This window comes from Papaver somniferum, chromosome 9 (genome assembly GCF_003573695.1).
Source record: "Papaver somniferum cultivar HN1 chromosome 9, ASM357369v1, whole genome shotgun sequence".
Classification (NCBI taxonomy): Eukaryota; Viridiplantae; Streptophyta; class Magnoliopsida; order Ranunculales; family Papaveraceae; genus Papaver; species Papaver somniferum.
The window spans coordinates 2,399,695-2,422,754 of NC_039366.1; the positions used below are offsets into that span (position 1 = coordinate 2,399,695).

General features: G+C 37.2%; 2 protein-coding genes across 2 annotated transcripts; both read left to right on the forward strand.

Moving 5' to 3' along the window:
• The first annotated feature begins 1,598 nt into the window (after positions 1–1,598).
• On the forward strand, positions 1,599–6,283 carry LOC113308463 (transcription factor MYB3R-3-like). The gene is made up of 9 exons (XM_026556930.1): positions 1,599–1,744; positions 1,913–2,111; positions 2,564–2,615; positions 3,572–3,629; positions 3,965–4,059; positions 4,148–4,251; positions 4,359–4,487; positions 4,731–5,743; positions 5,866–6,283. The coding sequence occupies exons 2-9, from the start codon at positions 1,948–1,950 to the stop codon at positions 5,877–5,879; spliced, it is 1,629 nt and encodes a 542-aa protein (XP_026412715.1). The 5' UTR covers positions 1,599–1,744; positions 1,913–1,947; the 3' UTR covers positions 5,880–6,283.
• Positions 6,284–7,076: 793 nt separating this feature from the next.
• On the forward strand, positions 7,077–9,770 carry LOC113310318 (glucan endo-1,3-beta-glucosidase-like). The gene is made up of 3 exons (XM_026558939.1): positions 7,077–8,246; positions 8,790–9,177; positions 9,262–9,770. Exons 1-3 carry the CDS (start codon positions 7,179–7,181, stop codon positions 9,288–9,290), a joined length of 1,485 nt encoding a protein of 494 aa, XP_026414724.1. The 5' UTR covers positions 7,077–7,178; the 3' UTR covers positions 9,291–9,770.
• Positions 9,771–23,060: the final 13,290 nt, after the last annotated feature.

The following is a 23,060-nucleotide window of genomic DNA, read 5'->3' on the forward strand; positions in this document are numbered from 1 at the left end:
TTTTGTTGTAAGGATGGTTTAAGGGGAGAGATTTGTTTAAAATCACATGTCATATGGTCTGTGGCACCGGAATCAACTATCCATGAATTATTCGAAACAAGTGAAGAAACATTTAAAAACTTACCATCGTTACTTGTCCTTGCTACTGATGCAGATATTACCATGGAATCCTTTCATTTTTCTTTGTTGAAGCCATTGGAGCACCAGAATTTTTCTTTGTTTCATTCTTCTTCTCCAGATGTTATCCCACCAATCTGGATATCCAACCAACTCGAAACACATGTCAATTGTATGTCCAGATTGATTACAGTGAAAACACTTAAGTGATAACTTGTCCACCTCAGTCTTTGAGTATCTCTGAAAAGACCCTTTTTGATTGTACCGGTTTCGAGTTGCCATAGCAGTAGGTTCAACTTCTTCCGATTCTTTTGCCATCGTTGTACGTCGAACAGATTCACGACGAACTAGTGCATAACATGATTCCAATTCAGGAATATGATCCTTTCTCAAGATTTCACCACGGATCTGTTCAAAACTTTCATCTAATCCAGCAAGAAATATATGCACCCTTAGGCGCTGAATTGATTTTTGATAGGCTTCAATATCATTAGAATTCTCCATAACCACCTTGTCACGATGATCCATCTCTCCAAATATTTCAGTTAGTTCTCCATAATAAATTGAGAGTGCTCTGCCATTTTGTTTTGCCGAAAACGCTCGTCGATTTAGAGTAAATACCTGCATCTCATCATCTCCATCACAAAAGGCTTTAGATAATGCATCCCAAATCTCTCTATCAGTAGGTAACCAAACATATCTCTTCATGATTTCAGGTGACATAGACATCAACAACCATCTCTTGACTTTTTGATTATCAGTGTGGCACTTCTCATATCTTGGATCTTCCTCGGTAGGTTTTCTTGTCCTTCCCATAATAAAGGAGGTTTTTTCTTTTTCAGCAATATGCATCTCCATGATTTGTGACCACAAATCTTAGTTTGTTTCATCAAGAACAATTCCGGGCTTGAATACTGCACCTTCAGATTGAAGGATAATATGAGCAAATTTGTTTTCCATCTTCCCTTTTTGTTTTCATTTATTTTGGTATAATTCTGAATCTACCCATGATTCAAGAACCCTAGCTCATAGATACCATCTTCATAAATATAGGATCAAAAAGAAGATAATTTTTATTATGATAATCTTATCAATTCTGGTTACACAGCTCCTTAATATATAGAGCCCAATATTACGATAAAACAAAGATCTTGTATATTAGGAAACAATATATTATCATTAAATAAAGATATATATTAACAAAATGGTAGCATTATATTCGGCTTACTGCTTGCATTAATACATTTGTTAATACATAAGCCATAATCCTTAGTTCCTCACTCTCACAATACATTTGTTTTTCGTGTGCTCATTGGGGACTGATGCGTGATGACACTAGTCATGTCTTTTACATGAATCGTCAAAACAACTGTTCTTGCAAAACGTAGTACCGCCGTCAGGGTCATAAGGCTCATAAAAAAACGGTGCCCCGGAAAAATAAAAAGTGTCCAAAATTAGGTTGAATTAACGGACACCTCTTTTCATATTCTCTCAGTTTCTCTCTCCTTTTTTCTTTACTTTCAACGGGCGATAATTTTTTGAAAGAAGAAGAAGAAGAAGAAACCCTCTTCACCATCAGCGATTTCCCCCAATTTTCCTTCTCCATCTCCCGCCATTAATTCTTCAGGTAATCACTTCACTTCCACTTTCCCTTTCTCAACTATCAAATCCTTGTTTCAGAATTTTCAACGGTCGAATTTCCAAAATTGGGGATTTTCTTTTTGGAAAATTTCGATTGATGATTTTTCAATTTTCTCTATGGTTTTGGTTTAATTGATTAGTGGTAATTGGTTAGGGTAATTGAGAGATGAATCAGAGAAGATAGTAGATATGGATGATGATGCTGAGATGATGGTGGATGTGGATGTTGAAGTGCGGTGTTTAGAGAACAAGCAAGAAACACCGAATTCGAGTTCTTCTGTTTCTGATGAGGACGAAGAAGATCTTAATTGTAGTGGTAGTAGTCTCTCGGTCAGGTCGGCTTCGTCTAATCGGTAATCATCTTTGTGTTTCTTCTTCCGTTTTAGTTGAATTTTATGGGATTTTGATTGTGATTTTCCTAAATTGAGCAAACATATGAAATCATTTGGTGCTGAATTAAGCTGACTGTGAATGAAATTTGTGCTATGATACTGTGTTAAATTAAATATGATTCTGATTTGTTGGGATTGGTCAAGTTCCAACTGGTTAGTTTTGAAGCTGAAAAGTGTGATTAGGTTAGTTGGAAAAGGGATTTTGTATGATGGGATTGCTTTTGCTTTGTGTCATTTCTGGATGATTTTGTTGATTATGGAGGATTTGTTGGGATTGTTTAAGTTCCTGCTGGTATATTTTTGAAGCTGAAAAGGCTTATGTAAAAAGGGATTTTGTATTATGGGATTGCTTTTGTTTTGGGTCATTTCTGGATGAATGTTTTGATTATGGAGGATTTGTTGGTTTTCTGTAGGAGAATCAGTGGTCCTATAAGGCGAGCAAAGGGTGGTTGGACTCCTGAAGAGGTGAGGCTTCTATTAACTAAGCATCTTATAGTTCATCTACTGGCCAAATTAGAAACTGTTAGCTCAAGCTGCCAGTTTTCTTGATAACCTTAATGTTGATATCTAGTACTCAATTGATTGCTTAGTTAATGCTGTTTGGACTTTAATGAAGCCTTTTGGGATAAGCTCTTTAAGCTTTTTGTCTTGTAATCCACTGGCCAATTTTGAAATCGTTAGCTGGGAGTACAGAATTTTTCTTGTATTTTATATAGGTCAGGATTATAGTATGACTAAATTTAGAAAAAACTTAAAGGTGCGGTTTATTCTGTTTAATGACTTGTTTATATGCAGCATGGATGCGCTTGAACTCACTGTTGTTTTCTTAATTGTTATCTGCCTTTCCACTCATATTGTACAGTTGGCGTCGTAACAATAAGTATTGGGCTAACTTTTAGAATTATCGCTACAGGATGTGAAGTCATAGTTCATATTGGGACTCTAATTATGACTTTGGGATAAGCTCTTAAGTTTTTTTTACTAATCCACTGGCTAATTTTGAAATCGTTAGCATGAAGTACACAATTTTTCTTGTATTTTTGAACAAACTTAAAGGTGCAGTTTATTCTGTTTAATGACTTGTTATATGCAGCATGGATGCGCTTGAACTCACTGTCGTTTCTTAATTGTCCATTTAATTTATCTGCCTTTCCACTCATATTGTACAGTTGGCACACAATTATTCTTGTATTTTATATGGGTCAGGGATGTTTGAACATACTTAAAGCCGCAGTTTATTCCGTGTCGGACATTAATATTACGGGGATTGTGTAATTTCATTTATATGCAGCATGGGTGTGCTTGAACTCATTACTACAGTTGGCATTGTCTGTTTAATGTATCTGCCTTTCTACTCATATTGCACAGTTGGCATTGTTACAATAAGTATTGGGCTAACATTTTAAGTTATTGCTATACAGGATGAGAAGTTGAGGAAAGCTGTTGAATCTTTCAAGGGAAAGAATTGGAAGAAAATAGGTTGGTTTGTTTCTTGTTTTTATCTGTTTTCGTAGTATATCAGAAGTTATGTTAGTTGGCAAGACTAGAAAAGCAGACCAATAAAGCATTTTAGTCGGAGATGTAGATACATGTAAAGACGTATGTATGCTGAACTCGTACAATGCCATTTTCTTCTGTCCTGCTTTGTAGTAATGCAAGTCAAAGGAGACTATTTTCTTTAAATTCCAATTTTTTTTACCATTTAAAGAAGATCTGATTTAATTACAATATTATGGATTAGTTCTAACTAGGAAGTTTTTAGACTCTGATTTGTGAACATACGGGTTACTAATATTGATCATCTATCTATGCAGCTGCTAGTTTACCTCATAGAACAGAAGTGCAATGTCTGCATCGATGGCAAAAGGTTCTTCATCCGGATCTGGTTAAGGGACCATGGACCCTAGAGGTTTGACACCAAGTCCGTTCTTTAGCTCTAACAGTTCTCAGGGATCTTCCAATTAAACTTACGTCTTGCTTTCTCATGTTTCTTTCAGGAAGATGATAAAATCATGGAGTTGGTCTCGAAGTATGGACCCTCAAAATGGTCCCTTATAGCAAAAGAGTTGCCAGGTCGCATAGGAAAGCAATGTCGAGAAAGGTAACCACATTGAGCTGTTAATATATTGCAACTAGATTGTATTCAGCTAAGTGGTCATTCATTGCGTACTGTCAGATGGTCATGGAAATTAATATGTGCAATTTCAGATGGCACAACCATTTAAACCCGGAGATCAAGAGAGATGCTTGGACCGTGGAGGAAGAAGTTGCACTCATGAATGCCCACCGTTTATATGGGAACAAATGGGCGGAAATAGCAAAGGTTTTACCTGGGAGGTACTACTTCGGAACTTTCTGCACAAAATTACTTGACTCAACATTATCTCCCTCCCTCCATCCATCTAGGAAACAATATATTGAAGAGTGAGGGATTTCCCTACTAATGTCTATAGTTTTCAATACAGATTCCTGATTGATAAACCTATAAATGAATGACTATTGAGTTGTTAACATTATAAGATGGATGTTTTTGTTCTTCTCAAATTCACGTTTTGTTAAACATGTGGTCTTTATATCCAGGACTGATAACGCAATAAAGAATCTCTGGAATAGCTCTTTGAAGAAAAAGTTGGATTTTTATCTATCTAGTGGACAATTACCACCACTTGGTCCAGTTCTGAAGACCGAGGATTACGCCCTAGCTATGTCCAGATCACCAGCTGCAGGAAACTCCATTGTATGTCTTGATGAAGGGTTTAACACTGGTACACAGTCTTCCTTGGAAAAAGATGATTCGCATAAATTGGGTGAGGGTACTATGGTTCTGGTACAGCCCTCGACCCCTGAATTCTTGGATAGGGATGTTCCAACAGGTGTACAGGCAATCAAATCCAGTAACTCTGATGATATTGAAGGAAAGCAATTGGCATCAGAAAATTATTATAGCTGTAGCAAATCATTTTCAACACCAAACTCAGTCGATTATAGAAGCAATGCAGTAGCTGATCCAGAGAAAAACATTGCTGCAACAACGTTGCCAATGGCTGTTCCAGTCTCCAGTTCTTCTCTGTTTGAAATGTCAGACTCTAACTCAGTTTTGTCACCTAGCAGTTTCTTAACTCCTCCACGTATTAGGAATAACGGTTTGGACGTGCAAAGTGCGGAGTCTATTTTGAAGAATGCTGCTAAGAGCTTCCAGAACACTCCATCCATACTAAGAAAAAGAAAGAGAGAAGCTGGTGGTACTCCGAATATGATCAGGCAAACAAATGGGTTAACAGATGAAGATAAGTCACATTCACTCGAAAGAGAAAAAATTGAGAATTGCAAGGAGACACCTGGATCTTTGGAGAGTAACAGTTCTACTGGTCGTGTTAATAGTACTATTAGGCTGTTTTATACTAGGAAGAAGCATCGTCCGTACAGATCAAGAGTAGAACGACCTGACGCTTGCAAGTCTTTAGAAAAGCAACTAGATTCCACATTAGATGGTGTTCGCACTGATAATAGCCAATCTGAATCAATGAAATCAGCCTCAGAACACCAAGGGAAGTCCACAAACAAGGAAGACGGACACGACCCACTCCAAAACTGTGAGTAGTTTCTGTCTTTTTAGTATAGCGCTAAAATCTAGCAGCGTGATTCAACTCATCTATACACAAGTATCTTTTCATTTCCATACATAGCTTAATTGATTTTTCTTCTTGTGTATTAGCTGTAGCAAGTTGATTTCAATCTTGAAAACAAAGGGAGAAGACATCTCAGCGTAAAAACTAAAACTTCGATGCATAAAGCTCTGTAAATTGGAAACAGTAACCTGCAAAACTGCACATAAGTTGATCATCGGTGCGTATTCTAACACATTCATATTGTTTCACATATTGCCATGTTAATGATATTTTTAGTAATATTGGCCTGATCATGTTCATGTAAAAAAATTGTTATTAAGGAATTGGATTCAAATGTAACTGTACGGAATAAGGAAAATATTTCAAACGATTTAGTTGTGGCAAATGTTACTGGGCATTATCGATGTACAGAAATTCCCTTTCATTATTGAGGAGTAGAAACTTTTACTGAAATCTTTTACTATTCAAATTTGTCGGTGTGATTCGACGAATTTCTTTTTACTATTCAATGTCTGCACTTTACACATCTTTCTCAGTGTGAAATATCGAGTGTATGCACATTGTGGAATTTTCACATACAACTTCCATTTTGTCATGTTAACAGATATCTCGAGTTCTGTCTGACTCGGTCCATTATGTATATGTTAATAGATGTCTCAAGTTCTGCTCTACTCGGTCCATTGTGTGTGTTAAAGGATATCTCTCGCCTTCTTTTTCACTGCACTTCCCTTCATATGATCTCGAGTTCTGCTTGGCTCGGTCTAATGATCTCTCAAGTTCTGCTTGACTCAATCCATGATGTAACAGATCATACAGATAATAGTGTCGCATTCTGTTTGACCCAGTCTCGAGTTCTGCTTGACTCGGTCCATTATGTACTTTAAAAGATGAACTCGAGTTCTAGTTGACTCAATAATATCTGAGTTAGATTTACGTTGCCGGATAATCTTGGGTTCTGTGTCTTTTGTCTCCCTTTAACAATTTCTGAATCATATTTGAGTCAGACATGATAAGATGTTACTTGAGTCAGACATGATTAATGCACTAGTGTAAACGGTCTGAATTTGAATCAGCTCCGAGTAAGATTTCAAACCTTGGACTGAGCACCTTTATGTCGATTACCAACCAACGTTGTAACGTGTCGTTTTAGCTGACTCAAACCCCATTAATGAATCAGATATTTGCCTTGTCTGCCTTTATAATATTCTGACACGAGTCTGAACAGAAAATAAGACTATTCTAAAGAAACGTCTTTATTAATTGTACGCAAACGTCTCTTTTTTCTGATTCCTTCCTCTATAATATCACCCCACCACCACCACTTTCCCCCATACCTCTCCATCTTCCACCTCCTCTGTCTCACCTCTTTGTTTTCTTCTTCTCTCTGTAAAAAAAAACCATGGGAATGATGATAAGATCCACAAAACCCTTCCTAATCCCTTCACTTTCCATCATACTTCTTCTTCTGAACACAATCCCACTCGCAACATCTCAATACACAATTGGAGTTAACTATGGAATGGTTGCAGATAATCTCCCACCACCATCAGCAGTGGCTTCATTTCTTCAATCAAAAACAAATATCGATAGAATCAAACTCTTTGATGCAAACCCAGATGTGCTTAGAGCTTTTGCTAACACTAACATTTCGGTTACTGTGAGTATAGCTAATGGCTACATCCCTGATCTTACTGATTTACAGAAAGCAAAAGAGTGGGTTTCTGCTAATGTTGTTCCTTTCTACCCACAAACTAAAATCATTAGAGTTTTAGTTGGTAATGAAGTTCTGTATTGGAAGGATAAGAAACAGATTGCTTATCTTCTTAGAGCTATGGAGTCTGTTCATAAAGCTTTGCAAGATCTTGGGTTAAACAAGATTCAAGTCTCTACACCTCATGCTTTGAACATCTTATCAATTTCTGATCCACCAAGTGCAGGGCAATTCAAGCCTGTGTATGATACTCGTATCATAAAACCAATTCTTGAGTTCCATAACAGAACTAAATCTCCTTTCATGGTATGTCCATATCCTTACTTTGGGTTCAATGATGTCACATTAGATTATGCAATTTTCAAATCAAACCCAGGTGCAGTTGATAAGAACACTGGTAAGAGGTATATGAACATGTTTGAGCAATTACTTGATGCTACCCATTCAGCTATGAAGAGAGTTGGGTTTGGTGATGTCGAGATTGTTGTTGCTGAAACTGGATGGCCATCAGTTGGTGGTGAAAATCAACCAGCTGTGAATGTTGAGAATGCTTTGTCTTACAATGGGGGTGTTGTCAAGTTTGTGAATTCTGGGAAAGGTACTCCATTGATGCCTAATAAGAAGTTTGAGACTTATATCTTCTCATTGTTTAATGAGAATCAGAAACCAATGGGTGTTGCCGAACAGAACTTTGGTTTGTTTAAAGCTGATTTTACTCCTGTTTATGATGTTGGGATCTTGAAAACTGGTGATCAGGTATGATGAATTCTGCTCTAAATTAAGACCATTGTTGAATTGAATAATCATGAAACCACTTTTCCTTTGTGTTCACATGTAAATTTCTCACAACTTTTACTACTTCCAATGCTTGCTAGTTTAGGATAAAGGTGTTCTTAGACCAAAATACCCCTATGAAATGTCATAAATCACATAGTTAGTGTCACCTAAGATGTACAAATTTAGGTCTAGTGTAGAAGGTTATTTTGGTCATTTGAAATGTTTCTAGCCTTTTCTTGACTGTTCGTGTAGAAGAATATTAGCTTGGACCATTGTCCAATACGTGGAACAGCTGGAAGCAACATTGAATGTCTGGGCCCACTGGAGTTGAAAATGTGGGGCCTACTTTGGTAACATTGTTGGACTATCTGGGCCGTTGATTGCATGTTAGAAAAAAATGATTGATTTTTTTTTTGTCTGATGGATCTGGTGTGGCATGTTTGGATGGTTGTGATTAAATAATGTTGCAATTTTGTTGCGTTGTCTGATATTCACCGTTCATCATGTGCATTTGATGTATAGAGTGCACCTCCATCTACCACACCTGTGACCCCATCACCAACACCAGCAGTTACACCGGCACCAGTCGATTCTCCGACTCCAGTGACACCAGTTACACCAGCACCGGTCGACTCTCCGACGCCAACCACACCAGCACCGGTTGATTCCAAACAATGGTGTGTGCCAGCAGGAGATGTCAGTGATGAATTCTTGCAGCATAACATAGATTACGTGTGCAGCTTGGGTTCAGTTGATTGTCAGCCTATTCAAGACACGGGTGCCTGTTTTGACCCGAACACGATCAGGTCGCACGCATCATTTGCCATGAACGCTTATTACCAAACATTTGGTCACGAGCCTCTCAATTGCGACTTCGACGGCACCGGAATTGTTGTCAACACCGATCCCAGTAAGTATTTTCAGTACCTACATCTCACAAATCCGGTAGCATTTTTTGGTCTCGAGATGCTGATTTTTTGTTTTTGCATTGCAGGTTACGGTACATGTGAATATGTATCTTAGAGAATGGGATATTGGATTCGAGGTGTTGGATTTCTTAATCAAGAAAAGCAATTAGAGTATTGGTAAGGGCAATTGGCACATGGTTTGTGGTGTAGAGAAGAAGGAAAGAATGTGACCATTACTGCACCAAACAGCTAGTATGTACCCCTCAACGGCTAGTCTTTTTGGGAACTGATTTGTGCATCATGGGATTTGATTTGATTCATCTTTTTAGTGATTATTATACATGTGGTTCTTAGTATTATTCATGTGGTTGCATTTTGGTTTGTTTTTAATGGGAAATTTTGTCATTATTTTATAGGACCTGAAAGACTGCTCTCAATTGTATGGTATCGATTCATTTTATGCACCTCGTAGAATATTAATCGGAAAAGCAATCCACTTCTGTAATGCTTTCCAATTGAGACAAATGCAGTAATTTTGGGTTCTGTTCAGTATAAAAACATGAAGACAAATGCGGTAATTTTTGGTTGTTACAGATTTTTATCTTGGTTAATTTGGTTTTAACATTTTTTTTTCCTTTTTGTTTTTGTTCAACCAGTAAAACATTGAATTTTTTCATATCAAAAGTGACCCCCAACAATGGGCTAACTATTAAATTTGTAGGGAGTCTAATTTATTTTTTTCCAATACATACATTCCGATGAGTATCAGAAATTCGAGTTAGCCGGAACACCACTCAAATCTCCTAATTCTGTTACTCATAACCGTCACATTTTCTCCCTCTTCAGTCTTCATAGGCAAATCCGGGATGTGTGTAAGAATCCAAAAGTTAAGCGAGGAACCATTTCCGGTAAAAAAAAATTACCTTAGGGAGGAATGGCTTCTGGCTCTGTGACTTTCTTCTACTTCTTATGTATTTCGTGGTTCTTTATTTATTCCTTTTTACTGTTTTCGCTCTCAAGAAACCATTTTTTGCTTTATCGTTTCACCCCTTCGCAATTGGGAGACCAAGTCCCCTTTAGAGGTGACATGGTTTCGGATTGTGATTAGTTTTTTTTTTCATAAAAGATGATAAACCTCGAGGGTTACATTAACACAGATTCAAAATCCTGATCATTGCATGGATTTTTCTGGTCATTATATGACTTTTTGATAGATAATAACACCGGCTGTTACAACAACGTTTTGATTCCAATCCCATCAGACTTTTCTATTCCATCAAACTAGCTGATTCTTCAATTCCAACCACATCTATACTATTTCCAATAAACCAAGAATAAGGTAATAGGATTTGTTTAAATGGCCCTGTTAGTTTTTTTCTGAACAAAACCAAACAAAGTAACACCTACACAAAGTAGTTGTGTTAGGATCTTCAAGAGATCTGACCTTTCCTCAAGGTTTTGAATGAAAATTAAGCTATCTAATCTAAAGTAACACACTAAATTAAAATACCATCTGATTTCTGTAACAGTATGAATCGGTCGGAATCGGTTGTCAGAGTCATCGGAATCGGTCGGAATCTGGAAAGGTGTCTTTGCGTCTGTTGATGCAGTGTCTTTAGAAGTTGTTGTTGAAATAATAGCCATTGTAGTCGGAGTTGTTGTTGTTGCAGTGATTGAAGATGAGACTCTTGAGAAACAACCTATTTTTCTTCTCTTGAACACCGTCACTGCAAAACCCCAACCCAGAGAACCAGAAAAAATCCATAAATAATACCCAAAGTTAACCTGAGATTTAAGGCCTAAAATACAGAAAATAAAATGTTTCAAAGAGGCAAGATCAAACATCTAAGGAGAAAACAGAAAGAGTAGATAGAAAAAAGATCAAGAGGTTGTTGATCTACCCAGATCTACTCCTATGGAGCCGATCTGGGCAGATAGGTTCAGGCGGATTGTGATTAGTGAAACCCCTATGAATGACCATAAGACTCGTTTTAGGAGGCCATGAAAGCAGTTGTTACTCTTGTAGTCACAAATTTTTTTAGGAAAGTTATTTTTGAGTCTGATAGTGAAGTTGTAATAAAGTCAATCAATGAACAATCCTACCATGTTCATTGGATGAAACAGTCATTAATTCTTGACATCAAGTTTCTTTTAAGTAAGTTTGGGTTGTGGAAGTATATTTCAGTTACAAGAGATGTTAATGGAGCAGCTGATAAGTTAGATAAAAGGGTTGGAGTTATGAAGTCCAACTTTAGTTTTCAAACTGATCTTCCACGGGATATTCAAGAACGGGTTGATCAGGATCTTTATGTAACTGATTTATTATTATCAATAAATATTTTGCATAAACAAAAAGGCTGGTTTTAAGAGAATAATTTTATCAATTCCATCCGGGACCATAATCCAATTATATTGAGAGAGAGTATGATGTCGATAAATTTGTATTTGAAGCCGATTTACCTGGAAAACCAGTTATTATAATTTTTTGTTATTTTTCTTCGGATGACTTTAACTTTCATATTACTATATTTGTTTGGTTGATTCAAGGGGAGTTCCACTGACGGCGGGAGCCAGAAAATCTCTTATGGGGAGGCAAAACTTTTTTTTTTTTAATCAAAGGCCTTCAAAAAGAACCCATAATTGGGGATATAGCTAAAGGACAAAAAATGGATCCAAATATAAAACCAGGGTCACCCCTTATCTAAGTATTTTACTTAATTCCTAATCTATCCCTCACTAATCATGATTAGTGATTAATAATCATTAGTAAAATCATAAGATTTTTGATAAATGATTAGTGTGTGTTTTTATTTGATTTTGGGTGAGTGAGGTGAGAGTAGAAGGAGGGAAAAAGTATTTGAGAGGGAACTTTTTTTTGGGGGAAATGGAGGATGATTGTGAAGAGAGAATTGCTGCTAAGAGGTTGAAAATTAGATTTTTTTTTCTTTGAATCCATCATTTTTGTAGCTGAAAAACCTAGGTACTGGCATGGACGTGGTATGAATACAATGCCGGAACCATTTGTACCGGCATGGTATTCATACCATGTGCCATGCCGGCACCGAGCTTATCCCCATTTTGATTCAAGCCGGCATAGTATTCAACCCAAAAACTATGCCGGTACAGAAGTTATTTTTTTCAGAACGCTATGTAGGGCGTCCCCTAGCAGAGTGCGAGACAACGTCTCGTAGAAATTTTTTTTGGTTCTGAAATTCAAAACCTATTCCGTTTTGAATTTTTTTCTGGTTTTCAATCCACTTCCGACACAGATAGTTAATTCTCGAGCATCCCGGTACTACTACCGGCATGGTATATTGCTTGAACTTCTTTTCCGGCACATGATGTAAAGTATCTGGAAACTTGATTTTTTTTCCACTTGACTACCGACATTGATAGATTTCTATCGAGCATGCCGGTACTCAATTCCGGCATGGTATGTTGCTTGAATTTCTTTGTCGGCACATGATGTAAGGTATCCAGAAGTTTGATTTTTTTTTTCCACTTGACTACCGGCATTGATATATTTTTATCGAGCATAATTCTGGCATTGAATGTTAGTTACCAAGCATGCCGACATCATTTTCCGGCATGGTCTTCATCAATTCCGGCATGATATTCATCACTTCCGACGATGTAATTTTTTTTTTATTTCCGACATGGTCTTCATCACTACCGGCATGGTCTTCACAACTTCCGGCATGGTCTTCATCACTACCGGCATGGTCTTCATCACTTCCGGCATGGTATTCATCACTACCCGCAGGGTCCTAATCGCTTCCGAATAATTAAAAAAAAAAAACAAAATCGTTTTCAAGGGAGTGTGGAAATGGGAAAAAATTAAAAGGGAAGAGAATTTGAAGGGAATGGGGAAAATTTAGAGTTCGAAAGGGAGTAGGGAAAACTCTAATTTGAAAGGGAGTGGGATAAATGGGGGATATGATTTTGTTTATTGATTTTAAGTTTTTTGATTTTATTTTGAGCAAAGGGTATTTTAATATTTTCATACCCAAAAAACACCCCTTAGCACACACCATGGGTTGGGGGAAGTAATCAATATCCCCCAATTACTTTTTTTATCCTCCAATTTCGAGTTCTTCAAAAAGGCTAATACTCCCCTTCAACTGTTGGTGCAAGACAATCAGGAGGCACATACCATTACATAGATGCTTTCTTACGTTTTCCCCATTTAGCTAAATCATGAGCAACATAATTACATATTTTAGGTTGAAAACTAAAAATACAAGCAGACAGCTTAGAGGAGAATAACTTAATGTCTTTGAATATGGCATCTGTTCTAGGATCACCATCAAAAAAACCAGAATAAAATTGTTCCACCAACTTTTTAGCATCACTTTATATGATTATATGAGTCATCTTATGTTCCACTGCTTTCTTAAGAACCTCCCAGATAGCTCTGGCTTCCGCTTCTTCTACAGATGAAACTTCAAACACCATAGCAGCACAGAAAGAGGCTTTGCTTGAGAAGTCTCTCATCACATAACCTGCACCATTATCTCCAGAAATGTCATCAAAGGCTTCATCTGTATTACATTGATCCATCCAAACAAAGGGAGCATCCATTTGTGACTTAGAGCAGTAGGGGTAGTAGGCGCAGCTACAGTAGTAGTTTTCCTAGTGAGAAGCATAACTCTAGCTCTTTCTAAAACAGAAGTATGATTATCAGACAAATTTTGAAAAACCAAACTGTTTCTACTAGTCCAAAGAGACCACAGGATGGCAACAAATAGACGTTGAGAATCATCAGGCAATCTAGAGTTTTGGTCAAGAAGCCAGAACAGGAGCCACTGATGAAAAAAATTTGAGAAAAGAAAGAAGTGTTTATGCATAAATTGGACAAAAACCAGACCTTAGAAGCAAAAGGGCACAGAACCAAAGTATGCATTATGTTTTCATGAGGATCCTAGCACCTAGGGCATTTAACAGAATGCATAGGCATTCTAGTGTGAAGGACAGTTCTAGCAGGTAAGGCATTTTTCGCAGCTTTCCAAAGGAATAACTGAGTTCTGTAAGGAACTTTAATTTTCCAAATATTCAACCAAAGAGTTTTACAGGGAGAGGGTTTAATGCCTCTGATCCCAGATAGGCATATTTTGAAGAAAAATTATCATTCTTTGAAAGATCCTAAGCGCTCCTATCAGGAGTGCAAAGATGGCTTAAGGGAATAATGACAATCTTCTTAACAGAAGCATCATCAAAGTGAGTAGTGAGTCTAGAAACATTCTAGGTTCTAGTATTACAATCAATGAAATAGTCGACTTTAATACTAGGGTCAGGAGGGGTAAGAGGATTGGGGATTGTAGAACCCAAAGATGGAATCCATTTATCGCACTAAGGGTCAATAAACTTCCCATCACCAACACTCCAGAAAATAAAAGGTTTTATCAGCTCCTTAATAGCATGTAAGCATTCCAGGTCCAGGAACACTTATCAGGACACTTAGCATTTAGAAAATCAGTTCTAAGCAAATATCTAGCCTTTTAGAATCTTGCCTAACATGCAATCAGGATTTTCAACAATTTTCCAGACATTCCTAGCTAACATAGCAAGATTGTTTATTTCAGCTTTTCTGAATCCCAAACCACCTTCAACTTTAGGGGAGAAAAGTATATCCCAACCCAAAAGGTGAAGTTTTCTATCTTTTGGGTCCAGAGTCTCTCCCCATCAAAATTTGCAGAGGTGAGCATCCATCTGTCTGCAAAGATGTTTTGGGATTAAGAAATCCCCCATCTGAAATAAAAGAATGGCTTGACCAATATGTTTAACCAAAGTAGTTCTAGCAGCCTGAGAAAGGAGCTTATGAAGCCAGACAGTGATTCTGGCATCCACATCTTGGAGAATACCCATATGGGTTTGGTTTTTAGAAGTTTTACAAAAAGTTGGAGTACCAAGATATTTTTCTCCTAAGTCTCTGCTTTGAATCTCCAGAATGTTAGCCAAAAGGGCCTTCCTATGTTCAGGGATTCTTCTACTGAATAAAATACCAGACTTATCAAAATTAATTTCTTGCCCATAAGCTAGGCAGTACTTTTGAAGGTAGTTTTTTATAGCAGTGAAGTTTTATGTGGTAGAAGAAGTGAACAGAAGAGAGTCATCATCAAAAAGAAAATGATTCATCTCAAGGGAATTTTTACAAACTTTGATACCCCTCAGGGTACCATTTATTTGAAGATTATCTATATAAGAGGAAAGAGCCTCAACACAGATAATATAGAGGTAAGGGGATAGGGGATCCCCTTGCCTTAGACCTCTTTCAGGTTGGAAAAAACCCGTAGGGCTACCATTTAAAAGAACAATATAGGAGACAGTAGAGACACATTGATTTATGAGTTTTATCCAATTTTCAGATAAACCCATTTTTCTCAAAACTTTTTCAAGAAAAGACCACTCCAATTTATCATAAGCTTTAGACATGTCAAGTTTGATAGCAGCGGTACCCTCAACTTTGTCATTATGATTAACAGAATATATGGCTTTATTTGCTAGAAGAATATTATCAGAAATACTCCTCTTTGGAATGAAGGCACTTTGATTTTGGGATATGATATTGTTCATAAAAGGTTTTAACCTGTTATCTAGAGTTTTAGAAAGGATTTTGTAAATGAAGTTACATAGTCCTATGGGTCTGTATTGACTGACCAACTCTGCTAAAGGGACTTTAGGGATAAGAGCAATATTGGTATGATTGAAGACTTTTGCAATATGCCCTGTTCTAAAGCAGGTTTGGGTCATATCAACCACAGCTTCTCCAACAATATCCCAATTGCTTTGGTAGAATAAGCCTGTGAAACCATCTGGCCCAGGGGCTTTTTTACCTCCCATTTGGAAGACATCATTTTTTATTTCCTCAGCAGTAAGGGGCAGATTACGGATATCATTATCCTCAACAAAAAATTTAATAGGCAAATCATTCAAAATTTCATCCTGAAATTGATGTGGCTGAGAAGAGTAAAGATTTTTGAAATAATCTATGAAAGAATTTCCAATACTATCCCTATCAGTTAGAATAGTATTAGAGGAATCCTTGATCCAACTGATAACATTTCTCTTTATCCCGAAGAGAGTGACTCTGTGAAAGTAGGGTGTGTTTCTGTCCCCTTCCAAAAGCCATACCTCTCTAGACTTATCTTTCCAATAGAGTTCTTCCATAGTGTAAAGGTATTCTAGTCTGTCTTTAAGTCTAGCAGAAGTAGTAGTATCAGTAGGATCAGAAATCTGTAAATCTAACAAGTCTTTCCTAATGGTAGATATATCAGTTTGAATATTACCAAGGAAGATTTGTTCCAATCTCTAAGGCCTTTTTTAGTACTAAGAAGCTTAGCTCTTAATTTGTAGGCTGGTGATCTTATAACATTAAGAGACCAAGAATTTCCTATAATGTCTCTGCAGGTGGGATCCTCAATCCACATAGCCATGAAGTGTGGAAAGGTCTAGGCATGCAAGTATCCTCATAGTTAAATCTTATATGCATGGGGGAATGATCATAAGAGTACCTAAGGAGATTATTTACACAGAATTTAGGACAAAGATCTTCAGCAATTTGGTTTAAAAAACACATGTCAAGCCTTTCAGAATTAAATCAGGACCTTGTTGCATATTGGACCAAGTGAATCATGGACCAGAAAAACCAGGATCATGCAGGTTGAAAACAGATCAGAAATTTCTAAGATGTTCAAAATCAGAATCATTCACTTCAAGGCCACCATTTTTATCTTCTGTCCCTAAAAGGGTGTTAAAATCAGCAATAAAGAAAACAGGCTCATCTATGGGAGCATTAGTTTGTTGGCATTGTTGTTCCCAGAAGGAGGGTCTTAGAGTACTATTAGGTTCTCCATAAACAAAGTGAATATGACAAGTTTTTGAACGAATGATGTCATTTGAAGTAACATATATGCCCCTCAAGCTGGATGAGATAACATTTAGGTGAATTTCCTTTTTCCAAGCCAAAATCAGACCACCACTTCTACCAACACTGGGGACATTGAAAGTGCAGAGAGAGCCCATATTTTTAAGTTTTCTAGCCGCCATATCTTTACCTATTTTAGTCTCAGAGAGGAAGATAATATCAGGGTTAACATTCCTACAAAGCAGACTAAGTTCTTTATTTGCAGATTTTTTCCCAAAACCTCTAATGTTCCAAGCCACTAAATTTATGTTATTGACGGGGGACTGATTCAAAGTAGGATTGAAATTATCAAGAGAAGGAGATGAGGGTATTGGGTTTACCTGAGCGGTAGAGTCAGATACACCACCAAGAGAAGCACTAGTATCATCACCACTTCTAGAAGCACTTTGGAAGAAATTGAGACTAGAACTGGCAGCATTGAGAGGGGAATTGTCGCGGACATCATTGTTTCCTGATGAATTGTCAGCAGGTACATTGTAGCATCCAAAAGAATTGAAAATTGGTTGGGTGTTGAGAGAGCATGTAGAAAGGTCAATAGCTGGTAGTTCTCCCAAATTGGTGATTGGGGTACACAATTGAGCATAATCAGGTTCGGTAGAGGTTTGATCTTCAGGGATAACCACTAGGCTGGCCATACAAGAGTTAGATCTAGTTCGTTTTCGTAAATCATCCCTGGGATTAATCTTTCTTTTGAGATTTGCTAGAGCATCTTGTTCAACAGAATTGACTGTTCCTCTAGTGATGATTGAGCTGCTATTTGGGATAGCAACAGTTTTGAATCTCCTAGAAGAGTTTGTAGTGCGAATCGGTCCACTAGGGGTAGACTCAGAACCAGAAATAGAGGCATCTACAGTAACATTTTGAGTAGTAACTTTCTTTAGAACAATTGGAAGACCATTCTCCAACTGGGTTGAGTGTTTCTGAACAGGTTCAACATCAAAGATCTTCAGAGTAGTGGATCTGTTTATAAAGGGGCCCATTTGAAAATTGTTGGATAGGCTCTTCTGAGACAGCCGAAAGGGTATAGTTATTGGAACGAGCATCAATTTCTTTGATCTTTTTCTGCTTTAGTTTCCAAACAGGGCAGTTTTTATCTTTATGATCAAGGATGCGACAGGAGGTGCAAAAATACCTTGGAACTTTGATGTGTCTACATTCAATTAAGAAAGGTTCACTCCTACCACTTGTGAAGAGAGGAATGCCTGTTGGTAAGGCTCTTTGAACTGGGATTCTAATGCATACTTTGACATTCTTCTTAAGAGGATGTTTACATACCAAAGGGGTTTTGAGATTCAATAAGTTCCCCCACACTGAGAGTGAGTTGCTTAAGATCCTCATATTTTGTGCATTCATTGGGGATGTTGCATAAAATGAACCACATGATTTATTCATAAAATAAGAGTTGATGGTTTGGAGGCCAGCCTTCATCAGGTACAACTTTTAGCACCATTAGATAACCACAGACAAACCAAGGTTTTTGGGAATCGATTCTGTTGAAATCCTCTTCAAATAAGTAACAGATAAGAACTTTGTTTCGTTGACTATTGAAGGTAGTTATGGTTGGGTGTTGAGCTAAAGGCCAGTTGTTACAGATATAGAATCTGATAGAGGATGTTGGGATCAAGGTTTCACAGCAAGCATAGCCAACCATACACCATTTCTAATTGGTATCAGCTTCATCTAAAACAACTTTTTTATCAATGAAGACTGGTTTTGTGAGAGAAGGTGGTAGATTTAGTTTCTCAGTCATTTGGGCAGACAAAGTTTGAATCTCTTGGTTCAAGTTTTGGGTGTTCTCTAAGGAGTATGATATTTCCATCATATAATAAAAATGGATATATAAGAAAGTAGTTTGATGGAGATCATATTTCCAAGCAACTAATATAAAATATATGCGTAGAGAAAAAAAACTCTTGTTGATACTGTTTTGATATTGGTTACAGACAATATGTAGGAAGGAGAGACAGGAGGGGTTTGTTTGTATTTGAATTTGAGCCTTAAAAAAGGAATGAGAAAGTTGTTGACTCTGGGCTATGAAATTTTCAGGAGAAAATTGGTGTAAGGCAGTTGTATATGTGCTGCAAAGTTTGCTTTGGGGAAGAGAGTTAACATATGGAATGTCATTTTCATAACCATGCTTTATGGAAATTTTTCGATTTGAAGTGTTCACGTGAGTATTATGGAAGGAAGGCCACATATGGACATATCCAATAAAACGTTGTTGGATTTGCTGGACTAGGTTGGATTGGAGATGCATGACATGGACTGAGGTTGTTGGGTATTTATTAGATTTGTTATATCTTGGGCTGACGTTTATGTGATGATGTAAACTGCCAAAAGTAATGATGGTAGGAAAGTGGAGGGAAAATCTGTGTTGGGATGGATGGTTCTGGGATAGTTGTAAAGGGCTCATTGAGTGTTTTGGTTCGGTAGTAGAGCTAGTAGCGCAGCTGCCTGACATGCCCCAGGATGCAATGGTGCCTCCCAACTGATGCTGCCTTCTTCTATTCTGCATAAAACATAAAATTTTAATTAGACCCCAAAGAGGAATTTCAAAGTTTGGTAACCCACCAAACCCTCCCTTAATGGCAGTTCCAAAAGGAGTAAAGACACTAATAAAAATTAGGTGTTGAAAATAGGTCTTGATAGGGTAATGATGTTTATTAGGGTGAAGGGGGTACGCATGGATTTGAATGGGTGTGGTAAACAAAGAGACATGACGGTTAACAAAGCGCCATAAATGGAATTGAATAGACGCAAATGGGTACTTAAAGGTGGGATTAGTAGAGGAGTTTTTATTTTCAAAGTAGTTTTTACAGAAGAGGAAAGGTTTAGATTAAAGAGGTTAATTTGAGAGAATGGCTGAGTTTTCTGGCTAAAATTCACCAAACTCCGATGGTAATCTTCCGGTTGCACCACCGGAGGCACCTGAATATTTACAAGCCAAATCACTTCTCCCTTCTCTGAGTTTGAGTGATTTACAGAGATTGAGAGATGATAGTCAGGCTGAGGTTGATCGTCGTATTCAAGAGAAAATGCGCCAAAGGGAAGAAGAAGCTGCTCGTAACCGAAGAGAACGAAGAATCGAGGCTCTTTACACTGCATGGCTACCCAAATTTTTAGAAAGGCAAGATAGAAAAGATGAGGAGTGGGAAGAGAAACATGCCAAAACCCCAAGATATGGAAGTGAAACTGAGAGTGATTCCGAGGCTTCTGACGGGTTTGAATATGATGTAGAGGAGGTGAACACAAGTGACCTTGAATCTGATGCTGCAGAGGATAAACGCAAGATGAAAGTTTATCATGATGGGAAGTTGAAGAACCAGTTCGAGTATGAACTTGCCAATCCCAAACTCTTTGCACACACCATGAGTGAAGGTGAGCCAAGTAGGATAAAGGTAAGCAGACGTATTGCAATGTTAGATGGTGAGGAAACTGAAGATGACGAAGAAGGAGAAGATGAGGATCGTAAAGAATCATCGTCTTCCAGTGGAACTTCACCTGTTTCATCATACAGTGATGATGGTGAGCATTATGAAGAACAAGGATGGGATACTAATGAAGATGATTGGTGGTAATCTCCTCAGAATTACCAGGATGGGCCAGATTTTCAGGCTGCGTATAAAGCTTGAAAATGATTAGAAAGTTTTTGACATAACGGCTTTCCTGGTAATTCTTCTTTATTCCATCCTTTTTGAATTTGCTGCTGGTGGTGGTAAACATTTTCTGTTTTCGTTGTGAATTTTGGTCGACTTTGTTTCTAGTTTTTTAGTGTTGGTGAAGAAAATATGTGTTCATGTTAAGGGGGGGGGGGTTCTTTTGTGGATGTATAGATGTACATGTCGAAGGTATTTTGGTTGATGTTATGAGAACTTGTAGTGAATGGGGTTTGAATGTTGGTTTCCTGATGTTTAAAGTTGAAATTGGTATTTTGGTATTTTGAAACTCCAGAGATTGGAGAATATAGGTTGTACTGTCTAATAGAACTCTGGGAAGTTATAATGTTGAAGTTATTGAAATGTATGCAGTTTATGTCAAGCGGCTTTATGAAATGTTTGCAGTTCTTAATGTCTAAAACAACTTTGTTTAAAACACATTTTCTGTATAAAATTGTGGTAGTGAATAACAGGATGAGAATCACAAAGAGAATAAGAGATTGATGAATGGTAGTGAGCTTAAGATTAAGATTTATGATGAAATTTTCAGTGAACATGAATGAAAAACTAAAATGCAGAAGTCAGGATGACGTTGCAGAGTTGTTGGTTTTTTATAAAGAAAGATAATATTATATTACTTAATGAAATATACTTGCAGGAAACTATTTTAAAATAGGTAAAAGGTAAAAACATAGGCTTAGACAGGGAAGAAAAAGCTTAGAATAGGAGAAATTTTGCGTTGAAGCCAGCTCGGCATGGTGGCAACTTCCCACCCTGGCTGTGGATTGGCCCCGCCCCTAATTACATTTCCAGTTAGACAACCACTTGTTATTTAGTATTAGAACCGTAATCTGGAGCAATAATCATGTCGCCTGTAAAAAGTCACATGAAACAGATAAAATGTACACCAAGTGTTGAAGAAAAATTCAAAAAATCATGGTTGATTGTGTTGGTCGTGTCAAAAATTTTAACTCCAGAGTCGACATGGTCAAAGAAATTTTCCAACCTGGCTAAATTGTGACCTATGCCCATTAATTTTGGATCGCGCAATTGGGGGATAGAGGAAAAAGACAAAAACTGGATTTAAATATCAAATCAGGGTCACTCCTTATCTAATTCCTAATCTACCCCTTACTAATCATGTTTAGTAGATAAAAATAATTTGTTAAGTTAATAGATTAGTTTGATAATCATTAGAATAAATCATTATCATTGAATTTATTGATGCAACAACATCAAATCAAGATATTTATGATCATGAAGGTTTAGGTGAAGAACCAACCCAGGAAAGTAAACTACCTAAACATATAAGTGCTCCAAGTATTCATATATAGGTATTAATGTACTGAAATTTGATTTTTTTCATTGAATTCGCCATTGTTGCGCCTGAAAAACGCAGTGCCGACATGGTAAAAATATGAATACCATGCCGGTAGTGACCAAACCGGCATGGTATTCATACTTTCACCATGCCGGTACACAATATCCCCCAATTTTGAAAATTGGAAGTACACTACCGGCATAGAAAGTTCATTATCGAGCATGCCGGTAGTAGTGCCGGCATGGTTAATTCCCAAGTGTACCGTGCCGATTTGAGGACAAAAACATACAGAAAACTTGTCTGAAATAACAAGTACCGGCATGGTATTCATCTTAAAAAACCATGCCGGAACTAGTACCGGCATGGTATTTATCCTAAAAAACCATGCAGAACTAGCATGGTATTCATCATAAAAAACCATGCCGGCACTAGTACCGGCATGGTATTCTCCTAAAAACTACGCCGGAACAAAAAAATAGTTGGGTACTCATCATAAACACATGCCCGGAGTGGATTGAAAGTTTATGATTCTAACCCAAACGATGTTTTAAAACAACAACACTTTAAATATGATTAGGTATCATGTACCTTCTCAATAAAGCCATTTCTTCTTCTTCTTCTTCTTCCTCCTCAAGAACAATTCAATTTAACCTATCTTAAAGAACTTGTTAGGGTTTGATTTTGATTTTGATTTTTAGTTTTAAATTTTAATTTAGATGGAAGGGTATTTTAGTATTTCCGTCCCCATAAAACACCCCTTAACGGATATTATAGGATGGGGTTAGTAATTCATATCCCCCAATTAGTTTTTTTTATCCCCCAATTGCGCGTTCTTAATTTGGGCCTACGACTACATGACAAAAAAAGGTCATTGAAAAGTAAAAAAACACCCCTTATCCAATTATTTTAAAAAATGGATAATTTACTCCTTGATTAATTAGCGTTAATCGGGTGATTAATTGATGTTTAATCAAATTAAACTAA

Excerpts from the sequence above, each read along its gene's own strand:
- LOC113308463 (XM_026556930.1), top strand. The coding sequence starts at position 1,948 with ATGGATGATGATGCTGAGATGATGGTGGATGTGGATGTTGAAGTGCGG. Across the intron at positions 4,252-4,358 it reads GGAAAGCAATGTCGAGAAAG|ATGGCACAACCATTTAAACC; the intron begins GTAACCACATTG and ends GTGCAATTTCAG. Across the intron at positions 4,488-4,730 it reads GCAAAGGTTTTACCTGGGAG|GACTGATAACGCAATAAAGA; the intron begins GTACTACTTCGG and ends CTTTATATCCAG.
- LOC113310318 (XM_026558939.1), top strand. The coding sequence starts at position 7,179 with ATGGGAATGATGATAAGATCCACAAAACCCTTCCTAATCCCTTCACTT. Across the intron at positions 8,247-8,789 it reads TCTTGAAAACTGGTGATCAG|AGTGCACCTCCATCTACCAC; the intron begins GTATGATGAATT and ends TTTGATGTATAG. Across the intron at positions 9,178-9,261 it reads TGTTGTCAACACCGATCCCA|GTTACGGTACATGTGAATAT; the intron begins GTAAGTATTTTC and ends TTTGCATTGCAG.